Consider the following 24,593-nt stretch of genomic DNA (forward strand, 5'->3'; position numbering starts at 1 on the left):
AATGTGATCAAGAGCATGGTCACAGTTATGCTAGAATTATTGTAGGGAAATACTGTATAATGGGGAAAAAACATGGCAATTTGTGACCAGAATTGCAATTTGCACACTACATGTGCATTTGCAAATGGCCCTTTCAGGGCCGGATTTACATAGCAGGCTCCCCTAGGCCCACTGCTGTTCTTTGAATCTATACCCTCCCCTTAATAGGGATTGGCTCATGGGAAATTTCATCTCCAGCGCATCCCCAGTGTTTTTGAACCAATGTGGGTGTGGTTGGGCAGCATGCCGCCCCCTAAAATCCTGCCACCCTAGGCCCGGGCCTTGGAGGCCTTTCCACAAATCCGGGCCTGGGCCCTTTCTGTGTTGAAAAGGTGTTACTTGCACAAGCTCAGGGTTTAAGGTGATTACAGGGTTCCTTTAAAACAATGCATGCACTTGCACCTATCTGAGCAGGCTGGACTTGAGGGTAGTTCATCTTTCTGTTGAAGGAACAGTAACACCAAAAAAATAAAAGTGTTTCAAAGTAAATAAAATATATTGTAGTGCACTGGTAAAACTGATATGTTTGCTTCAGAAACACTACTATAGTTCATATAAACAAGCTGCCGTGTGGCAATGAAGGAGATTAAAAAAAGGCTATATGGCACAGGTTGAATAGTGGATAACAGATAACACCATTATGTTCTACAGAACTTGTCTGCTATCTACTGTGTAACCTGACCCTTTTCTCCTTTGTATGGCTGCCCCCATTGCTACACAGCAGCTTATTTATATAAACAATAGTAGTGTTTCTGAAGCAAACACAGCAGTTTTACCAGTGCAGGGCAACACTGCATTATATTTCTATTACTTAAAAACATTTTAATTTTTTGATTAACTGTTCCTTTAACTTTTAGTATTTTATAAAATTGGCTTATTCTAAGCAACTTTTCAGCTGGCCTTCATTTTTTCTTTTTTAGTGTTTGATAGTTCTAAAAAAATTTTCATGGTTATAGTAAATCTTTTCAGCTTTCAACTGAGGGTCACTGACCCCCATCTAAAAAAACAAATGCTCCGTAAGGCTACACATTGATTGTTAATGCCTCGTTCTGTTCAGTCCCTCTCCTATTCATATTCCAGTCACTTATTCAGATCAATGCATGGTTGCTAGGGTAATTTGGACCCTAGCAACCAGATTTGCTGAAGAGTTAACCAAGTCAGCTTTAATACTGATACTATTGTCTGAATAGCTGCCTTTCATTTTCAGTCACATCTCGGTAAAATGTGCCTCGTTTAGGTTTCCTAATGAATCTGACAAGTAGCAGAGGCAGTCAGCTCGCTAGGTGCTGGGCAGATGGTATCTACTATATCTTTGTGCGTCTGTTCTCTGGAGTGGATCAATCTAATGGAATCACAGAGTGAGTGCTGAAGCCTAATTGGATAATGCAATCTTGTGACCAATATGTCTTACAGACAGCAATTAACCTTCTCTCTCACTCAGGCAAAATAAATGTAGAAAGGGTGTTTTTTTTCCTCCCTGAAGACTCTGCAAGTACCAATGCTCCTGCATTATATGCAGAGAATAGTACAGAAATATATGTATTCATCAATCCATTAGAAATCCATAGCTATCCAGATCTGGCACAGCATGAAACACTTTGAAAGTAAGGGGTTTAACCTGCAGGCCAGGACTGGCACTCTGTGGGTTCTGGCAAATGCCAGAGGAACCGCTGTAAGTTGCCATAGATAATAACTATTTATTGGGCTGAAGGGAGGGTGTTTGGGCCTCTGTGTTCTTGAAATGCCAGGGCCTGTTTTGAATACCAGTTAATCTAGATGTACTATGCCCAATATTTGCTGCTGGCTTGGCCATTCCTCTTTTATATTTGGCTCTTGTAAATGCCAGCCAGACTGGTTGGTGACAGGTAGATATTGGGCAAGGATTACATCCCTTGATGCCGTGCTCTCCCAAAGGGTGCTCATAGGTTTTTTTGGGTGCTTAATATTTCATGAGAGTGTAAGAGCTCTCTACTGCCCTTGAGTAAAAACAGAATGTTGCTGTTTTGCAGTTTTATTGCATCCCAAGCTATAATGCTAGATATACTGTGATAATTGTCTCTTCCAGCACCATCCTTCATCTCAGTGTAGTCAACCATATAGAGATTAAAGGAGAACTAAAGCTTAACTACAGAAGTAGGCTAGAAATGTTGTACATAATTGTAACCCTTTCTTGGCAGGAATATCCAGTATAGTATAGATCCCAAGCCTCCGCTAAGTGGGAGATTTGCTGGGTTTGGATAAGTTAAGTGCCTCCACCCAGGGCTAAAACCAGATATTGGTGGCATACAACTCCCTGGGAACTGCAATAGCAGTGATTTTGGTACCAATTGTAGCAGACAATAAATCACACAATAGGCAGATATGCAGTAATATGTAATATTAGAAATACAATATATGCAATGCAATAAGAACAGTGACATAACAATAATACAATGAATAATAGACAATATAATAAGTATCACCCTTTGTATGAAAATGTCCACTGTCACTTTAAGAATGGTGAGAGTGCACACTATGGTCTGCAGGGATATATTAGTAATCCCAAATTAGTAAAATCAGAGTTATGTGTTGAAACACCAGATTGATGCACCCCGGGGTGTGTAAAGTGAAGGTCTCAACTCCCAGTGGTAGTGAAAAAGAAATAGATCCTGTGAGGCAGAGCAGATACAGGGAAGCAGTCTGGCAGATTTAATCCACGCTGAGCTTGGAATGCTGGTGTAGGGAAAGGCTTCCTAAATTCCTGAGGAGATCCACTGCACCTTTTTACGGAGGCTGATGGGAAATCCACAGTCCAGATCCGGTGTACACAACGGCAACTCACTGCAGGGTTGAAGTCCTATCTATCCTACAGGGATTACTTCCCTAGCAATAGCTCAGGCAGCTGCACTAGTTCCACTCACTATGATGGCTGACTGGAAAGGGTTAACTTACTCCCTGTGCTCTGACTATGGGATTCCCTATTTCCTGTTCCTTTCACATGGCAGTGGGCACACAAAGGGTTAATCCCTCCTGCCGTGAGAAAGGCACAGGAAGTGACGAATAAAAGGACTTCCCCCAGCTCTGGCGCCCATTCTTTTTCTTCCTGTCATGCAATACCCCCACAATGTACCAGCAGAGCCGCTCTCCTCTGTTTGAAGCTCCTCTGGCCGAGATACAGGTTCTCATGTGAGCCGCAGGAGAAGCCGGCGGGCTTATGGCCATCCGTTGCCTGCAGCGCTGTAAGTCGCAATGCCGATCTTCAGACGGCGCATGCGCAATAAGACGCTGATGCGCCCTATGACCTCACGCCTAACCCGGAAGCACTACTGCGCATGTGCGCACTTCCTGGTAAGATTTAAAGGGACGGGAGGCGTGGTATAGACAAACATTTCAACCATTTTATGCTGTTTTTTGTCTGGCGTCTTACTGCTGTTAAAAAGAAGCAGAGTGCTTGAAGTAGTGCATTGCTGGTCCCAGGTGTAAGTAGTTACCTGTGGATATGGATTAAATCACGCTGGGAGCTCAGGTTTGGTAAAATGACTAACCTGTGGTGTGCATATCTCTTGCAGGCTGTCTGTAATGAGTCACAGGCGTTCACACTCAGGCTCAAGGGGGTAAGCATTATCTAAGGAGAGAGCTTCTGGGACAGACTTTTCAAAATGTAAGTAACTTTACTCCTTTTTATTTATAGGAGCCCATCACAGGAAAATCAGCCAGAAAGATGCAAAAGTTCCAGACGGGAGTGTATAGCATGTGGTGAACCAGCCATGCTGGATAAAAGGCTGTGCAAAAAATGCCTAATGGAGGCTAGCAATCCTCCCATGGAACAACTGAATAGCATGATGGACTGGATGCAATCCACCTTCAAGCAATCCATGGCTACTATGGTAGATGAAGTCACGGGTAAAGTAATGCATAATCTGAGTAAACAAGGATGCATACCTGCTGCCAGTGCAGGGACGACAGCCGGATCATCTAGAACAGTACAAGAAAGAGACTCTATTTCCTCTGAAGGGGAAATATCAGAAACAGATACAGATGAAGCAGAGGAATCAGCTTTCAATATTGATTTTATTGAGCCTCTAATAAGACACATGAGAATCACACTAGACTTAGATGAAGAAGAACAGCTACCCAAACAAGATAAAATGTTCAGAACTAGAGAAAAGAAAACACAGGTGTTTCCGGTCCATGATGTGATTGCTAGCATGATAAATGCCGAATGGGAAACCCCTGACAGAAAAATGGGGGAATCTAAGAGGTTTAACAGAATGTTTCCTTTTTCAGAAAAAGATGTGAAATCATGGAATGCTGTTCCCAAAGTAGATGCGGCAATCACCAGAGTGGCTAGACGAACAACATTGCCAGTTGATGAGGGTGTTTCCCTCAAAGATGCCATGGAAAGAAGGCAAGATGCCATTCTAAAGAAGCTGTACCTTGCAGGAGGAAAGGCTTGCAAAACAACGGTAGCAACCACATCACTTACCAGAGCCAACAGCATTTGGATATCTGAGGTTGAGAAAGCGGTTAAAGAAGGAGCAGATCAAGATAAAATTCTGGACATAATTCAAGACATTAAAACAGCAAACAATTTTGCTTCTGAAGCCTCCCTTGAGGGAGCAAGGGTGGCAGCCAGATCCATGGGCCTTGCAGTTGCAGCCAGACGAGCACTGTGGTTGCGTCATTGGCATGCGGACTCTCAGTCCAAGCATAACCTCTGCTCCCTGCCATTTAAAGGAGAATTCCTTTTTGGGGAACGTTTAGATCAAATAATCTCCAAGGCGTCAGCGGGAAAATCAGCTTTTTTGACGCAAGATCGCAAGGATAGAAGGAATTTCAGAAATCAGAAACCATCATTCCGGGATACCAAACAATACAAACCAGGAAAGCCCTTTGTCCATCAGCCCTGGAGATCCAGGTTTCGTAACCAAGACAAAAGAGATCAGAAACCTGAGAAGAAAACAGCATGAAGGTGCGCGAGCCCCTCTGGCCCAAGTAGGTGGCAGATTAAGGGCGTTTGGGACAGTGTGGGCTCAACATATACAAGATTCCTGGGTCATCAATACGATTGTGGAAGGTTATGCATTGGAACTGATGAATATACCCCAAAAGAAAATTTGTGTCATCAGACAGACAGAGATCAGACCAAGACAGAGGATGTCTCCAATCTGTCATCATGGATCTCTTGGACAAGGGGGTCATAGAGGAAGTTCCAAAAAGAAGTCATTTTTCAGGAATATATTCCCATTTATTCCTCAGACAGAAACACAACGGTTTGATTCGAGTAATACTCAACTTGAAAAGTCTCAATCAAAATCTCCATGTAAGAACATTCAAAATGGAATCCATCAGAACAATTACAATGCATATCTGCCATGGAGATTGGATGGCAAAGATCGACCTGATGGACGCCTACCTTCATATTCCCATATGGGAACCACACAGGAAATTTCTGCGTTTCTTCATTTTGGGGAAACATTTTCAATACAAGACAGTCCCTTTCGGGTTGGCGACAGGTCCCAGGGTATTCACAAAGATCTTGGCACCTCTTTTAGCACACCTTCGTATGAAAGGAATTCAGATCTTTGCTTATCTAGACGATCTGTTCATAAAAGCTTCTTCTTGCCAGTTGCTGACCGAGCACTTAAGGATTGTGGTAACCACTCTACAGAGTTGGGGCTGGTTAATAAATTGGGAAAAGTCACTTCTGACCCCGACTCAAGAAATATTGTTCTTAGGAACAACAATCAACACACAGGAAGGCCATCTGAGACTCCCCCTAGAAAAAATACCAGATATTCAATATCAAGTACAGCAGATTTGCGCAAAACACAAAGTTTCAGTGAAATTCTGCTAGCAAGTCCTCGGGAAACTGAGCTCTACAATAGACTCGGTCAAATGGGGAAGGATTCATACGAGAACACTACAGATGGAATTCCTAACACAATGGAGCAAGGGCCATCCAGAGTCGAACCAGACCATTTCTTTATCAGAGAAAACTATACTATCCCTAGCTTGGTGGTTAGAAGAAAAAAACTTGAAAAAACCAATATCTTTCATGCCAAAGATCATGGAGACAGTCACAACGGATGCCAGCAGAATAGGCTGGGGAGCACATTGCAGGACACAAACGTGCCAAGGAATTTGGTCCAAGGAAGACAGCAGAAAGAGCTCCAACTGGAGAGAATTGAAAGCAGTCCTACTAAGCCTGATAAGATTCCACGAAATAGTCAGAGGAAAAGAAGTCCAGATAAAGTCAGACAATCTTACCGTGGTCAATTACATAAACAAGCAAGGGGGCACCAAATCAAAAACCTTATTGACCACGACCATAGCTATTTTTTCGTGGGCGGAAGAGAACCTAATAGGTCTGTCGGCCTGTTACATACCGGGAGTCCAGAACTGCCTAGCAGATCAGATCAGCAGGAGATTCCCGACAGTGGGAGAATGGGAACTCAGTCAAGAAATTTTCAATCTGATCAACAACAAGTGGGGTCCCTTCTCCATAGACCTGATGGCAACATCTCAGAACAAGAAGATCGCGACATTTTGTTCTTGGGGAAAGAACAGTCAAACGATATTTTGGGATGCCTTTTCTTTCCCATGGAAATTCCGAATGGCTTACATCTTTCCACCTCTAGCTGTGATTCCGAAAGTCCTCAAGAAAATCAGGACAGACAAGGCAAATGTGGTCATTGTGACACCTTGGTGGCCCAGAAGAGCTTGGTTTCCGACACTGATGGAGCTCAAACAGGAAGAGCCATTCCACCTTCCAATAGTTCCAACTATTCTCCACCAGGGAATGGTGTTACATCCGAACCCAGGCCGTTGGGCCTTAACAGCCTGGAAACTGAAAGGCTAAAGCTTAATCGGTTGGGATTATCAGACTCCACAGTATCTACCATATTAGCTTCAAAGAAAAAATCGACACACATAAAGTACGCCAGAACTTGGGAGGTCTTTATTGATTGGTGCAAAGCAAGAGGTCATGACCCTCTCAGAATATCTGAAGTCACCATCATAGAATTTCTACAAGCAGGCGTAGAACGCAATTTAAGTATTTCTACGCTTAAAGGACAGGTGACGGCGATTTCAGCACACACTGACTTTCACTGGGCTTCGGGTATCCTATTGAAAAGATTTTTTCAGGGATTGAAAAAACTTTGCCCTATCATCAGATCAGAAGTTCCACCTTGGGACCTATCGTTGGTCTTAAAAGCGTTAATGGAACACCCTTTTGAACCATTAGAGGAAGCATCTTTAAAAAAATTTGTGCCTCAAAACAGTATTCTTGTTAGCCATCACATCTGCCAGAAGGGTAGGAGAATTGCAGGCATTATCAATTAAACCGTCTAAGCTATCCTTCTTTCCAGACAAGGTGGTACTCAGAACGGAAGATAGATTCATACCCAAAGTACCATCTAGATTTCATCAGCAACAGGAACTGATCTTACCTGCATTCTATCCGGAACCACAAAATCAACAAGAAGAAAAGCTTCACTCCTTGGATGTAGTCAGATGCTTACGGATTTACCTTAAGAAAGTGGCAACTTTCAGAAAAACAGATTACCTTTTGGTGACCATTGGAAGTAATAATTCAGGAAACAGAGCTGCTAAAAGCACGATTGCAAGATGGTTGAAGCAGTGCATCGTAACAGCATATTCATTACAGTCAGCACCTGAACCAGCACCTAAAGCACACTCCATCAGAGGGATGGCAGCTTCCTGGGCACTCAGAGCCCAGGTATCAGCAGAAGAAATCTGCAGAGCGGCCACTTGGTCATCTTTTTGCACTTTTTCCAAACATTACAAATTTGATACATATTCTAAGGATCTAGCCTGTTTTGGGCATTCAATTTTGGAGGCGGCTACTGCTGAATAAATGTATAACTGCAGTACTTGGTCTATATTTGTTTTGTCCCTCCCTAAATGCTTAGCTTGTTAAGTCCCTTTGTGTGCCCACTGCCATGTGAAAGGAACAGGAAAACTGAAAATCATATCATACTTACCGAGATTTTCATTTCCTGGACTGGAACATGGCAGTGGGCAGGGGCTTCCCTCCCAGGGGTATTGTAATCAGTCAGAAAGAATGGGCGCCAGAGCTGGGGGAAGTCCTTTTATTCGTCACTTCCTGTGCCTTTCTCACGGCAGGAGGGATTAACCCTTTGTGTGCCCACTGCCATGTTCCAGTCCAGGAAATGAAAATCTCGGTAAGTATGATATGATTTTCAGTTATAATATTCTATAGGTGAAATCCTTAGCTTCCTACTCAAACAAATCAGCAGGAACACTCACCGCAGAGAGGAGAAATCTCAGGCTGCCTCTCAGTAGTTCTGTGCAGAGACCATGCTTTCTTCTTACTGATTAACCTCAGCCTCACTTTCATTTTGGCTCCAAACTTCTTTCAGAGAGGTCATAAGGTTGGAAGCAAATCCTTCTTGCTGATTGGCCAGGCTGTGGCTGAAATCTGTCTCACTGCAGTGCAAGCAGCAGCCATGCTTTTGGTGGCTCCAGATTTAAAGTCACAGGGTTATGCAGTTAGGGAAAGGGCAAATAACACTTCCCTACATAATGTTTTGGGCTTCTGTACCAGCCCAAGGCAACCACAGCGCTTAAGCAGGGAAGATCTGTGCCTCCAAACATGCCCCAGTAGCCCCATCTTCTTTTCTGCTGATTCACTGCACATGCTCTGTGCTGCTGTTAGGGTTGCCACCTTTTCTAGAAAAAAATACCGGTCTTCCTATATATTTATCTTTTTTCCCTATTAATAACATTGGGATCAACCATCATTTTTCCCGGCCAGGCTGGTAAAATACCGGCTAGGTGGCAACCCTAGCTGCTGTCAGTTACTTTGCTTAGGGACCCACTCACAATTTACAGTACACATTGAATAGAAATATCTCAATATAAGGCTGATTAGTAATTAATACAGATACTACATGGCAGCACAAAAACCATGCAATTAGCATCAGAATATAATAATCAGCCCTGTAGCATCATCTTATATTACAGATCAATCTAATTTTTTGAACACCTCCCAACTGTCCCTTTTTCGGAGGGACAGTCCCTCTTTTGACAGCTCAACTTGCAGTCCCTCATTTGCACTGGAAAGTCCCTCTTTTCTCTGCACTGAACAGCCAGAAAAACAAAGTTTCAAACTTAATTGGCTTTTGGCAGAGAGCCCAGAACAGCTAACAGGTGCAACTAAGATGCTTTGTAACAATTTTGAGATAAGAAAATAAGTAATTTCAAAAGTTTAGATAAGGAGAAATATTTTCTACATTATATAACCTGCCAAATTTGGTCAAGTGAACATGGTAATTAGGGGGTGTGGCCACAAAAATAGGTGTGATCCAAAAAAAATGTGCCACACTACATGGCAAAAAAATGTTGTCCCTCTTTTTACTTCCAAAATGTTGGGAGGTATGTTTTTTGTTTGATAATTTGCGACGACCCCTAAGCTTAGCTTTTCAACAACTGCTTAGAGCCCACTGAGCATGTGAGTGCCGCAGACACTTTCCAAGATGGTGACACCCTGTGACAAGTTTGAAGTCCTGGATCATTGCTGCTATTGAGAAGCTGAAACTTTAGGCTGGTGCAATAAGTTCATTATATGAAACATGGCATTTTATAGCCATATTCATTTTTAGGGTTTAGTTCTCCTTTAATATGCCATTTTTGCTTGCCAATATTTGCACTGACGTCAGCAATTGTAATGGCTGTTGGAGTGCTCTTTTGGTATTCAGAGATAGACACAAAGGGGTGCAAAAAATGGCTACAATACTCAATTTGTTTTCCAATTCGCCTTCCTTCTGCACCAATATCTCTAGCTGCCCAGGTGAATACAGATATCGGGTCTGCTATCCAGAAACCTCCCATAGACTCCATTGTAATCAAATAATTCAAATTTTTAAAATAATTACATTTTTCCCTATGATAACAAGATAGTAGCTTGTACTTGATCACAACTAAGATATTATTAATCCTGATTGGAGGCAAAACAATCCTATTGGGTTTAATTACGTTTGAATGGTTTTTTAGAGATGGAAGGTGCTAGTCCAGGTGGGCCCAGACCACCAAGTCCAACGATGTTATCAGAAGCTCCTGAAGGGGCAGAAAAAATTAATGAAGGTTTAATGGAGTAAAATATGCTTATATTGACAGCCAAATCCCAACCTGCAACCCACAGATCTGTTGTACCCGACCCGATGCAGGACTCTACTTTGGGAGGCTTACCTTCTATACATGCCACACTAGATTGCACCTGGGCCTGCACCGCTGTGGGCCTGCCGGAAATTTCCACAGGTTTTTGATGTAGAGGTGATGGTGCAAGATTGATTTGCACATGCAAATCCCATGCGCAAATCCTGCACCAGGGCCCATGCAAGTATAGTTATGTTAGTGTGTACAGGGTTAAATTCCCAGCAAGCTTTGTGCCATTGATCAAAATATCACCAACACTTCTGGTAACAGAGGCGATTGCACGTCCCCGTTCTCCACTGGCACATAATCTTCATTTTTTTCTAAACAGAAAAGTTCCAAATGTCGCAGAGAGCCGGCATTGTACTGGGAAAAGAAAAGTGCCACTTATTGATTGAGGTTTTAAATGATGCGGCTAATGGTCATATTGATGAATGCAGGAAGTCACATGAGACAACGGCGAACAGAATGTCAATTCCAATTATAAGTTCAGTACTAAATAGTTCATTAACGGGCCCGGTTGCTATTGTATTGTTTCACGTACGGAATACAAATCGGATTTGAAAGGGAAATGCGGAGCGTGTAGTAAGTACATTTCATTGCTTCCTGCTCACCATAATTCTGCTGGAGATAAATTTGGCTTTAAAGAGGAGCTGCCATCACTCATCACAATAAAAGGTTCACCAAAGTGCAGTAAATGTTAAATAAATCTGTTTCTTAATAGCCTTTATTACTCTTTCTCCTAGTTTTTGTGATAGTTAAACCTCTGGCTGCAAATTCCTTGCTCACGCTGCCATTCACAGACTGATACCAGGTAATATTGCCCACACCAGGTAGAAAACATAGGCACCTGTGCTTTAATGTAAATTGTTCAGTTAATTAACAAACATATCAGCTCAGTGTTAACCCACCTCAACTGTCACCCACAGTGACAGTCCTGTCAACTGTAGTCAGTAATTTGCACCCAAAAATCTTACCCCTGTCCATAAAATTCATTGAAGTGTCACTCTGATCCTCAGAAGCATTTAGACAGGAGATCAATGACAGGGGGCATAGCCTGAATAGGGGTGTGGCTGAGGTGTAGTGGGCATGATTAAAACAAACATGGATCTACAGGAATCTATGCAGTCAATTATTTTTGTAGTATATAATATCACCATCAATTAGTAGTTTTACAGTGCTAATGTAGTGATATTAAGCAACAACACCACATGTGCCTGCTGGAAACTGTCGGTAGAAAATCACATTAAAAAAGGATGATTTTATGCTCACTAACTTTATTTTCTGGGTCAGACTTGCCCATTGGAATACTGAGGAATATCCCAGTAGACCCAAGACTGGTCCTGCAGCCTCTGTATGGCTGATGTTTTTCCTGTCCAGGCTGCAGTCAGGAAAAGGTATATGCAATATGGAGATTTATAGTCAAGAAAGGATGGAAGCAGCACTGCCCCGATCATGCCTGTAGTGTAGCCTTGTCCCTATTCTCCTGCTTTTCTCCTGTTGGATCCTCTCCTTCCCTTTGCAGTCTAGAAACTCACCTCCCTTCCCTGAGAGTATTTATTTTTCCTTTTGTTTGTCTTCCCCATTGCAAAGCTATGTAGAGAGATCCTTCAGAATCCCTGCAATAGTCTATGAACCACCGGGACTGGACAAGCAGCAGAAGTGTTCCGGTGTTCTGAAGGGTTTCTCTGCATCGTTTTGCAATGGGGAAGACAAATGAAAAATAATAAGAAAATCTTCTCGTATTAAAAGAGGCAAGTTTCTACACTACAAAGGAAAGGGGAGAAATTACAAGAGAAGCACAACAGAGGCAAGTTAACAGCTAACCAATGTTCTAACAAGAAAGCCAAATAATAAGGATGAAGCCTGTAGGGGGGTGCACTGGAAAGTAAAAGTAGTGCACAGGAATGGTGGGGAACATTAAGAAGGGGAAAAAGGGGAAATGGTTAAAGAAAGAAAAAATGTGACATGTCTATGGTTAATGTACTCCTGCTTCACCATAAGTCTCTTTTTGTCACCATACCACAGGCAGCGCTGAGTTGCACAGCAGCCAAATGAGCCTTTTGCGTCAACAGACTTTTCTTTCCCACTGACATAATTTTCCTTTAAGCTGGACATAAATCGGTTGGGCAAGTTAGAAAAACCCATTGGACAATGGGCTTATTAGGCTAAGGCCACACTAGGCGATAGCGCCGCGATTTGACTCGCGGCGACTTTTCACCGCGACTTTTAAGCCGCAATCGCTGGGGAAACTTTTGTGCTGGCGTCTATGGGGAATCGCGAAAAATCGCCAGCGTAAAAACACACGCGGCGATCTTTTTTCTATTGTCGCTCGAAATCGCCTAGCGAGGCAATTTCGAGCGACAGTAGAGAAAAGATCGCCGCGTGTGTTTTTACGCTGGCGATTTTTCGCGATTCCCCATAGACGCCAGCGCAAAAGTTTCCCCAGCGATTGCGGCTTAAAAGTCGCGGTGAAAAGTCGCCGCGAGTCAAATCGCGGCGCTATCGCCTAGTGTGGCATTAGCTTTAAGGTAGTCTTCTGCCGACAGACTCACATTATAATCAGATCTTTTGCTCAGGACCCAAACGTCTTGCATTTTTGAATATAGTGGCGCAGAGTCCTGGAACTAACGTGAGCCCTGTTTCTCCTAGGACTAACCATTATACAGTACGTCTACTCAAAACTGGTAAAATATTCACGACTTTCACAAATTAATGGTTTCTCCTCTAGAGAAAGAATTAGTGAATATGCAACTGAAACACAGTTTGTCTCCATTCTGGGCAGCTTCCCGTTCAAAATGTACTAAGCACCAGTCAGACGAATAACTGTATTGTAAAGATCTATGTGTCATGATAAAAAGCTGGTTCCTCTGATGTTATTATACAGAGCCGACCTGTGTTTGTGGCACCGTGTGCTTGCAGGCACCTTAGACAAGTGCCTATTCTGCCTATTGATGTATGACTTTGATGTATCATTATACAGAGCAGACTGCTCATTATAAGCTTGCAGATAAGCGCTCTCATTATACAGAGTGCTCATTATAAGTGTATAGTCAGCACTGTCATGTATTTGTACTGCAGGATCTCACAAGCAGTGCCTTGTTTAAGCTGACCGTGCACAGCCAGATTTAAGCTGCCGATTTGGCGAGTGTATGGTCTCTGTCCTACAGCCTATCTGATCTAATAGATATATGGCCAAAGACCACATCAGATGATGTGGTCCTCTCCAGGCAGCCTACACACTGTTCAGATCATCCCGATAGAATAATCAACCTTTGTACTTGATCCCAGCTGAGATATGATTAATCATATTAACATATTGAGATCCAAAATATGGAAAGACCTTTTATCCAGAAAACCCCAGGACCTGGGTCCCATACCCGTGTGGCAAATTACTTTTTTGAGAAAAATAAAAAATCTTCCCAGCCGCCGATGGAGACTTGTGACTAAATCCAGTGGTTAAGATAAGTGGGTTACAAAGTGCAATATTCTTTGCATGAAAAGTGGAAATAACATCATGCATGTCTGGAAGTGATGTAATTTCTGCAAACTGGGGGAGCACTTAGGTCCAGAGCCTCAGGCCAGGGTCTGGTGTCCTGCTGGTCCAGTCTGATCCTGCCATAAAATGCAGCATGCCTATATAGTTGTATTCTAGCAATATCTGGGTAGTCCTTCACTGCTATAAAAAATGTATGTCCCCTTTAAATGAGGAACTGCTGTCGAAGCCCAAGTTATATGAAAGCAAGGAACACTACTCCAGTTTGTTTGGAAAGTGCTTTATTTTAGCTCTTTCCCTACTTTCTTTGTAAATATTTTTACAGATATTTATATTAAATTTCACCCCCCCCCCAAATTTATTTAGGAATCCAAAAAAATTGTTTCCTGGGGCTTTTTGAGCTGGCTGTGAGAAGAAAATAAATGGAGGTGTCACAGTGATGGCGCAGTTGGCAATTATAAATGACACACATCCAGCAAAACTCCAGTGTCACACGTGTAATTCTGATTAATGATCTGAGCAGTCAGGGAGCAGTAAATATTTTATCCACAAGAAATCACTGGGGGGTACAGACAAAACTGCCCGACTGCACTTTCTGTGCAAGGCTGGAACCGAAATCTAATTGGATTTCAAAAGGCAAATGAAAGGAGACACGTAAATAATACATCCGAGGTGTTCCTAATCCCCGTGTAATAATGATATATGCTTGGGAAACACTGTCATTAAATATAAAACTGCAGATATGGCATCTCATGATGGTTGGGCATCCTGCATCCTGCCCCCTAGCTCTACAATTAGCCATCCCAAACAATTACATATGAATGAAGGTTCTCCAATTGGAATCCTGCCAGGATTAAACGTATATCCCGTTACTGGGGCCCCTCTGCATCTAATACAGAGATTTCAAACACTGTGGCAATTCTGCTGTTATTGAGCTACAAGTCTGAAGCCTCCCATATAAGTCCCATAGCTAATATTGTGGCTAGAGGAAGACCACTCAGTGGAGAAAGAGAGAATGGTTGGACCAGTTAGAAACATGCTGACTTGAAGGATAAAGAAATTGAAATATACAGGCAGTTATAGTGGAGATTGGCTTATTAGAGGGTGTAACTTGGTTGCCCAGGGGAGTAACTGGACAGATCAAGACCATAAATGGGTAGGCTGGTGGGGGAAGATTCTAAGGGTACCAGAAGTTACAGTGAAGGTAACATTTTAATACTGGCCCAAGCCTTAGAAATATTTTACTAAGCAAAATAACTGCCTGATGGCAACCATTGTTGGGTGGTTGGTGCTTTCATGCATTAGATAAAGTAACAAAGTAACATAGTAATTTAGGTTGAAAAAAGACACACGTCCATCAAGTTCAACCTTTTAACCGCTAGTTGATCCAGAGGAAGGCAAAAAACCCCATCTGAAGCCTCTCCAATTTGCCTCAGAAGGGGAAAAATTTCCTTCCTGACTCCAAAATGGCAATCGGACTAGTCCCTGGATCAACTTGTACTATGAGCTAACTTCAATAACCCTGTATTCCCTCACTTGCTAAAAAGCCATCCAACCCCTCATTAAAGCTATCTAATGTATCAGCCAGTACAACTGATTCAGGGAGAAAATTCCACATCTTCACAGTTCTCACTGTAAAAAAAACCCTTCCGAATATTTAGGTGGAACCTCTTTTCTTCTAATCGGAATGGGTGACCTCGTGTCAGCTGGAACGACCTACTGGTAAATAAAGCATTAGAGAGATTATTATATGATCCCCTTATATATTTATACATAGTTATCATATCACCACTTAAGTGCCTCTTCTCCAGAGTGAACATCCCCAATTTGGCCAGTCCTTCCTCATAGCTAAGATTTCCCATACCTTTTACCAGCTTAGTTGTCCTTCTCTGTACCCTCTCAATAATGTCCTGTTTGTGTGATGGAGACCAAAACTGTACGGCATCTTCTAGGTGGGACCTTACCAGTGCTCTATAAAGTGGAAGAATGACTGCTTCCTGCCTTGAATCAATGCCCCTTTTAATACAGCTCAAGACCTTATTTCACCTTGACTGGCATTTCTTGCTACAGCCAAGTTTATCATCTACAAGGACTCCAAGGTCCTTTTCCATAATGGATTTGCCTGGTGCAGTCCCATTAAGGGTATAAGTGGCTTGGACTTATATGCATGACTTAACATTAATCAACATTGAATCTCATTTGCTACTTAGCTGGCCAGATTTGTCAAGATCCAGTTGCAAGGATGCAACATCCTGGATGGGATTTATTTGGCTGGATAGTTTTATGTCATCTGCAAACACTGATACATTCCTTACAATACCCTCCCCTAAGTCAATAATGAACAAGTTAAGTAAAAGTGGACTAACTAAGAACCTTACTCCAAGTAGAAACTGTACCATTAACAACCTCCCTCTGTACCTAATCCTGTAGCCAGTTTCCTATCCATGTGCAAATGACCTTAGTTTAGAAAGCAGTCATTTGTGGGGCAAAATCCAAATAGATCACATTGACTGCCCCCCCCACTGTCCAGCATCTTACTTACATTTTCATAAAAAGCAATCAAAAAGCCTTCAGATAATTTGCCCACCACAGATGTCAAATTTACTGGCTTATAATTGCCAGGCTGGAATCATAATCCCTTTTTAAATATTGAAATTACATAATCTTTTCTCCAATCCATAGGTACCATACCAGATGAAAGCGAATCTGAGAAAATCAGAAATAGGGGCTGGTCTAAAACTGAACTAAGCTTTCTTAGACCCCAGGGTGTATGCCATCAGGCCCTGGAGTCTTGTTTACATTAATTCTTATTAAAGATTTATGGATCATATCCAGAGTCAACCACTGACTATATTGGGCTGAGCCATTACTGCAGCTATGAAGTGATGGACCTTCCACAACAGGCAACTCTGATAATCTTTTCATTGATTTGGGTTGCATTCTTGTAAATGATTGAGTCACTCTCTCTTTCTCTTTTGATTGTAAACTGTCCTGATGAAAGACTGCACAAGGTTGATGTTTTGATGAAGGTACTCTTAGCCAATAGCCTGTATCTCCTTCATCTTCAGAGTCACTTGGACTTTCACTGTTAGTCTCTTTGTTCAAGTCTCTGTTTCTTAAACATCTTTTCCTTTGCTGTGGTTGTTTCTTCTTTTTACCTTCAGTTGTGTGTGATAAGTCTACAGAGATCCACTAATAACAGTAGGTTTCTATGTAGTGTTCTTGTCTTTGTTTTATCCCCGGATTCCAAGTAAACCATATAAACTGGGGTGTCATTGATCTGCTCTTTGACTATGTAGATATCTTTTTCCCAGTATGACCTAAGCTTACCGGGTCCTTCTCTCTCACTGTTATTTCTGACCAGTACTCAATCTCCTGGATAAAGAATCACGCCTCTCATTGTCATGACCGCCACCCAATACCAGAACAAGTGCCAAGTACCCTGGTCTCGGCTCGGCTTCACCAGTAGTGTGACCACCTTTGGGCTTTGGGAGGAGCCCTCAGCTTACTTGGGTGCCACCTGGACTTAACGAGAGGTACAAGGTGAGATGTTCTGGCTGGCAAAGGGGCACGGCTGGCAGCAGAGTCTTTTGGCCCGAAGGTCACGGTACAAAGGATTAGGCAGAAGGATGGTCAGACAGGCTGGGTCGAGGCAGGCGATCAGAATCGTCAGGCAGGCAAGGGTCAAAACCAGGTAGTCAATCAAGGGGTTAAGATAAAAGAGTTGTCGTAGGCAGGCAAGGGTCAGGATACACAGTTCTATCACGGGCAAACGGCCAGCACATTTTGGCGTGAGTTTTGAATACTATTTAAGGGCCACTTAAATAGTATTCAAAACTCGCGCCAAAATGTGCTGGCGCAAACACGCCAGCGCGCCTGCACCTTAAAGAGGCACGCAGGCGCGCCACACAAGCTTTGGGATGCAACCCATTTACAATAAAGAAAGGGGACTCCCCAGAGGAAGAATGGGTAGCATTATTGTATGCAAATTCTGCCCAGGGTAACAGTTCCGCCAAGGGGTCTGGTTGTCAGACAAATAACACCTGAGGTACTGTTCCAAGGACTGGTTTACCCTCTCAGTTTGACTGTTGGTTTGGGGGTGATAAGCAGAGGAAAAGGATAACTCAATCCCAACAGAACAGAAGGCACGCCAAAACTTAGAAGCAAATTGAACCCCCCTGTCAGAAACAATATTTTCAGGAAAACCATGAAAATTATGGGTAACAAATAGGTCAGCCAAAGTCTTAGCAGAAGGGAGGTGTGGAAGGGTAACAAAATGGCTCATCTTGCTAAACCTATCCACCACCACCTAGATCACCGTTTTCCCCTAAGAAGGGGGTAAATCAACAATGAAGTCCATTGACAGATGGGACCAAGGTTTTTCTGGAATGGGTAAGGGTAACAGACCCTGGGAAGAATTTTCGAGAAGACTTTTATCTTTGGCAGTCTGGGCAGGATTAACGAAGGCCTTAGCATCCAGTTTGAATGATGGCCGCCAAACATGACGGGATAACAGGGACACCGTCTTTGAAATGCCTGGATGCCCTGCCATCTTAGAATCATGAACCTCCCTCAATACTTGCTCCCTTAACTCCTGTGGTACAAACCATCTCCCCGAAGGGGTATCCGTAGGAGCAGATGTTTGGTGAGGGAGCAATAGAGAAGAAAGGTCAGATTCAAGGGTGGCTATGATCATTTCTCTGGGAATAATGGGAGTACACTCACTAGAGTCAGAAGAAATGGATTCGAAACTCCTAGAGAGTGCATCCGCCTTAGTGTTTTTAGTCCCAGGTCTGAAAGTCAAAGAAAAATTTAAACCTTGTGAAAAATAGAGCCCACCTAGCCTGCCGTGGATTAAGGCGTTTAGCGGACTCTATGTATAGTAGATTTTTGTGGTCAGTATAGACCGTCACCAGATGTTTTGCACCCTCTAGGAGATGCCGCCATTCCTCAAAGGCCCATTTGACTGCCAACAATTCCCTGTTACCTATATCATAATTCACCTCTGCAGGTGAAAACTTCCTCAGAGGCGTCAACCTCCACAATAAAAGGAAGTTGTAATAAAAATACCTTGCCCTGGCAGTCTAGTGGTGTGGCGGGGACGCCTGCCGCACTTCCGGCTTTTGAAGGTGCATGCGCGCTGGCGCGATGACGTCAGCGCGCAATGGCGCGAAATTTAAAGTATTAAAGGGGTATTCATACTGTTTGTCATTGCCCGTGATAGGATTGTATTCCTGGTACTCCTGAGCCTTGTGCTATTTGTCTGCTTTCTTCTGAACCTGTCTGATTCCTGTTGTGACCCCTGCCTGGCTATTTTGACTATTCTGACTTCTGGATCCTGACCTTTGCCTGCTTACAACTACTCTTCTGTTAACCCTTTGATTGATCACCCGGTTTTGACCCTTTTGCCTGTTTGACGATCCTTGCTATCTGCCTGCCTCGAACCCAGCCTGCCTGACTACAATTCTGCCTCATCCTTTGTACCGTGACCTTCGGCCCAAAAAGACTCTGCTAACAGCCGTGCCCCTTTGCCAGCCAGAACATCTCGCCTTGCACCCCTCGTTAAGTCCAGGTGGCACCCATGTAAGCTGAGGGCTCCTCCCGAAGCCCAATGGTGGTCACACTACTGGTGAAGCCGAGCCGAGACCAGTGTGCTTGGCACTTGTTCTGGTATTGGGTGCCGGCCGTGGCAGAAGTGCAGTGTCGGGGTGACAAAGGATTGGGGCAGAACTGAACTCCTTTTTGAGGAATTCAAATGCTTGAACAGCCTCAGGGGGCCACATGCTGGGATCAGCGCCTTTCTTGGTTAAATTAGTGATGGGGGCCACAATGAGGGAAAAATTCTTAATAAACTGACGATAATAATTAGCGAAACCGAGGAACCTTTGGGTTGCACATAACGAAAGGGGTTGAGTCCAATCCAGGACTGCTCTCACCTTGCCTGGATCCATTTCTAAACCCTTGCTGGAAATGTTAAATTCCAAAAACTGAACAGAAGAAACCCCAAAAGTACATTTCTCCAGTTTCGCATAAAGATTATTCTCCCTCAGGCTTAGTAAGACCTCACGAACATGTTTTTGATGCTCCTTCGTGTTGGAAGAAAAAATCAGGATATCGTCAAGATAGACCACTACGAATATCCCCAACAGATCCCGGAAGATGTCGTTGACAAACTTCTGAAACACAACGGGAGCGTTACAGAGACTGAATGGCATTACAAGATATTCGTAGTGGCCACCCCTGGTGTTAAATGCAGTCTTCCACTCATCACCCTCCCGGATACGTATCAGGTTATAAGCCCCCCCAAGATCAAGTTTGGTAAAGACCCTAGCATCTTTAACCTGATCAAAAAGTTCAGAAACCAAAGGGAGTGGATAGCGTTTTTTTATGATGATCTTATTGAGCCCCCTATAATCAGGCCCGGATTTGTGGGAAGGCCACCTAGGCCCGGGCCTAGGGCGGCAGGATTTTAGGGGGGCGGCATTCTGCCCAACCACACCCACATTGGTTCAAAAACACTGGGGATGCGCTGGAGATACAATCTCCATGAAAATTTGCATGAATAAAGGGGAGGGGACAGGGGCGACAAATGGCAGTGGGTCTAGGGCCGTCCGCTATGTAAATCCGGCCCTGCCTATAATCAATACAGGGGCGAAGACCACCATCTTTTTTCCCGACAAAAAAGAAGCCCGTCCCCGCAGGGGAACTAGAAGGTCTGATGAAACCCCTTTCTAAATTTTCCTTAATATACTCTTTCATTGCCTGGGCTTCGGGCAATGAAAGAGGGTAGGTTCTAGCACGAGGAAGAGTTGACCCAGGGACAAGATCTATTGGGCAGTCATACTGCCGGTGTGGGGGTAAGGTTTCTGCTGCCTTTTTAGAGAAGACATCAGAAAATTCTGCGTATGCAGCAGGTAACCCCTCAAGAGATGTAGTTGCTACTACAGAGGGAAAGCATACCCCACCACACATAGTACCCCATTGAACCACCTACCTTGAGACCCAATCAATCAGAGGGTTATGCCTCTGGAGCCACGGTAACCCCAAAATAAGAGGAGAGGAAGCACCATCTATGAGGTAAAAAGCTATCTCCTCACAATGCAAATTATTAATACACATGGAAAGAGTTACAGTCTCCTTAGAAATTACTCCTGACCCAAAGGGTCTTTTGTCTGCTGCCATAATTCTCATGGGGGCTCTTAGAGGAACTAAAGGTATACAGAATTTAGCTGCAAAGGCAGAATCCAAAAAATTACCTTCCGCCCCTGAGTCCACAAATGCGGACACCTTGACAGAGCCCGTAGGCCAGGTTAGTTTAACTGGTAACAAAACCTGAGGCAGATTGAGGAGAGGAAACTCCTGCACCCAAATGGAGCTCCCATTTTCCATTTAGGCTTCGGAGTTTCCTGGCCTCTTAGAAAATTGGTTCAGACAATGTCCCTTTTCACCACATTACATGCAATGACCCAGGGAACGCCTGCGTGCCTTTTCCTCAGGAGTTAGATGGGATATGCCTAATTGTATAGGCTCCTCCTGAGGTAGAGGCACAGAGGGGTTAGGAGATTTTACATTGGTCACCACATTAGATCTTATATTAGTAACCCCAGAGAAATTTGTACTCCTCTCATCCCTTCTCTCCCTTTGCCTTCTATCTACCTGGATGGCAAGGGACATGAGACCATCCAGGTTAGAAGGTAGGGACTATCCTTTACTGAATCAGATAACCCCAAACGGAATTGACTCCATAGAGCCAAATCGTTCCACCCAGTTTCCACTGCCCACCAGCGTAATTCGGTGCAGTACACCTCCGCATCCCTTTTCCCTTGGCGCAACTCACGAATCGCGGTATCGGCAGAAGATACACAATCCGGGTCATTATAGAGGATTGCCATGCTGTTAAAGAAAGTGTCAAGGGAAAAACGAGCAGGGTCAGAGGAAGGCAGCCTGAGGGCCCAAATTTGGGGGTCACCCAAAAGCAGGGTCATTACGAACATTACTTTCTCCTCACCGGATTGGAATGAGGGAAAAAACTAAGGTATAACTTACATGCCTCTTTAAAGAAGAAAAATTGAGTGCGATCCCCACTGAATTTCTCGGGGAACACAATTTTGGGTTCATGGGGTTTAGATGAGTTACCCCAATTGGCAGAAGAACCCACAGGAGGTGCACGAACGGGATTAAGAGGCTGCTGCGAAGGCCCCAACTGACGGGTCAGATTGTGGAACCCTTGAAGCAAATACTTCTGCTTTTGCTCTTGCTCTTCCATACGTTGCAGCAAAGTGGAGAGCAACATCTCAGTGGAAGTTTGAGGGGATGGAGTAGCAGAGGTAGCAGCAGCTTCGTGACCGTCGTCCTCCATGGCCCGTGATAATGTCACGACCGGGACCCAATACCAGAACACGTGCCAAGTACCCTGGTCTCGGCTCGGCTTCATCAGTAGTGTGACCTTTGGGCTTCGGGAGGAGCCCTCAGCTTACTTGGGTGCCACCTGGACTTAACGAGAGGTACAAGGCGAGATGTTCTGTCTGGCAAAGGGGCACGGCTGGCAGCAGAGTCTTTTGGGCCAAAGGTCACGGTACAAAGGATTAGGCAGAAGGATGGTCAGACAGGCTGGGTCGAGGCAGGTGGATATCAGAATCGTCAGGCAGGCAGGGGTCAAAACCGGGTAGTCAATCAAGGGGTTAAGCTAGAAGAGTTGTCGTAGGCAGGCAAGGGTCAGGATACAAATTGGAGAGTAGTCAGGAACAGGCTGGGTCAAACACGAAGAATCATTTTCAAAATCAGAATAACTGGAAATGGCACAAGGCACAGGAACCACAGAACACAGTTCTATCACGGGTAAAGGGCTGTACACTGAATGGCCCTTAAATAGTATTCAAAATTCGCACCAAAACGTGCTGGCGCAAACACGCCAGCATGCCTGCGCCTTTAAGAGAACGCCTAGAACAACATGGAGCCGGCGCTTGAGGTCCATGCGGCGGGCGTCCCGCCGATGGTGTGGCAGGTGACCCCGCCGCACAGGTACTTTCATTACACTCATCTTCTAATCATAGTAGGATTTTCCCCTTGAACTTGATTGTTTACTGTTTTCACAGGCAATTTGATATGCTTATTTCATCCTCTTATCCCAATTTTCAGCATATCCCTTTGTGGATACTCTCTCAAAAGGTCTATGGGCAAACGTGGATGTTGCCCATTCAATAGGAAAAAAGGTGAATATCCAGTGGATTCATGCCGTGTACAATTATATGCATGTACCATTTGCTTAAGGTTGTCTTTCCACCTTTCTTTCTCCTTATCACCAAGTGTTTTTAACATCTGCAGCAGAGTTCCGTTGAACCTCTCAGCTGAATTGCCTTGAGAATGATAAGGTGATGTTCTCGAATATCTGATACCTGCCAGTTGCTGAAGAGTATGGAACAACTCATTTTCAAACTCTCACCCTTGGTCATGGTGCAGCTTTGCTTGATATCCAAAGTGTGAAGTCATTGAAAATACGCTCAGCAGCAGTAAGACCTGACTTGTTTTTGAATATAACAATTTTACCAATACCCAATATTTAACATGGGGTAAGTTTGAACAAACCTTGTGAAGTGATCCACCACTACCAGGATATATTCATATCCCCCTTTACTGGTGATATAATTTTCAATCTCTTTTCTCATAAATGGCCAGTAGAATCTTTCTCTTCCTAACCATACTAATCTCTCAGTACTAACATGACCCATGTCATCATGAAGATATTTCAAAGTTGTATGTCTGTACTTGGTTAAAAGGACTAGTTATCGCCTTTTTCAGGTTATCCTGTACAAGAGCCCTTGTTCCAGGTGTAATTTACTCCACTCATACAATAATCTGTGTGTTGCTCCATTAAGGGCCTGTTTTACATTTCGCTGTAGCACTTCTCCTACTTCTTTGAGTCTGATGACCTCCCCAATCACTGGATCCTCACGCTGCGGCTGCAGGGGGCCCAGGAGGTATAGGGGGGCCCATGAGGTCCTAATTATTGAGCAATTTTAACATATATTGGTAAAACAGGGCAACCTCTGGATATGTTGAGGGCCCTAAAATTAATTTTCTGTGGGGCCCAGTAACATCTAGTTACGCCACTCATAATACTGAGAGCTGAGAGCAGCAATCCAAGCAACATCTCTCTTCTGGTCTGCTTTACTACCATCCCAAGAGGCACAAATCACATCTGTACACTGTACCATATACTTATCAACTAGACCCAGTGAAGGCCTACTGCATTTAGCTTTGCAGTACTCATGACATATGCTAAAGGATTGTTATCTGTGTAAACAGTGAAGTGTGGTACATAATAGAGGTGATCCCTGAATTTCTCACACACAGCCCATTTCAAGGCCAAAAACTCCAGCTTCCCACTATGTAGTCTATAATTCTTCTCTGCGGGAGTTAATGTACGGGAACCATATCCTTTTACTCTGAGCTTCCCATCTTGATGTTGATAAAGGACTGCACCAAGCCCCTGTTCTGAAGTATCAGTGTGGAGTGTAAATGGGAGATTGAAATCAGGATAGGCTAAGACTGGTGGACTGGTAAGCATGTCAACAAGCTGATCTAAAGCCTACTGTTGTTGTGCTTGTCCACAGGATTGCAGTTCTGGATGGTAACTGGGGTCCTTTAGCTTTGGAACGTTGGGACTGTTTTGGTACTGGCATTAGCTTCATTTGCAAAAGCTCAAAAATTGGTCTAGCAATTTGTGAGAAGACCTGAACATAGCTGCGATAGTAGCTGAGAAACCCCAACAATCTTTGCACATCACTGACTGTCTTGGGAATCTTCTCCTTTAGATATTTTACGGCTTCAATATACTTTGTGTCAATTTACTCCTTCTGCTCATACTATACAACCTAAA

The 24,593-nt window shown here is 43.7% G+C and overlaps 2 protein-coding genes across 2 annotated transcripts in view; both read left to right on the top strand.

Annotated features, from left to right (window-relative positions):
* LOC108710801 (carbohydrate sulfotransferase 1) overlaps positions 1-24,593 on the top strand; it is a 92,876-nt gene that overhangs the window by 44,660 nt on the left and 23,623 nt on the right. The gene's annotated exons all lie outside the window — the stretch shown is intronic.
* Positions 3,023-5,866, top strand: LOC121401414 (lamina-associated polypeptide 2, isoforms alpha/zeta-like). The gene is made up of 2 exons (XM_041586029.1): positions 3,023-3,497; positions 3,588-5,866. The coding sequence occupies exon 2, from the start codon at positions 3,786-3,788 to the stop codon at positions 4,986-4,988; it is 1,203 nt and encodes a 400-aa protein (XP_041441963.1). The 5' UTR covers positions 3,023-3,497; positions 3,588-3,785; the 3' UTR covers positions 4,989-5,866.

The sequence above is a fragment of the Xenopus laevis genome, chromosome 3L (assembly GCF_017654675.1).
Source record: "Xenopus laevis strain J_2021 chromosome 3L, Xenopus_laevis_v10.1, whole genome shotgun sequence".
NCBI classification, from domain to species: domain Eukaryota; kingdom Metazoa; phylum Chordata; class Amphibia; order Anura; family Pipidae; genus Xenopus; species Xenopus laevis.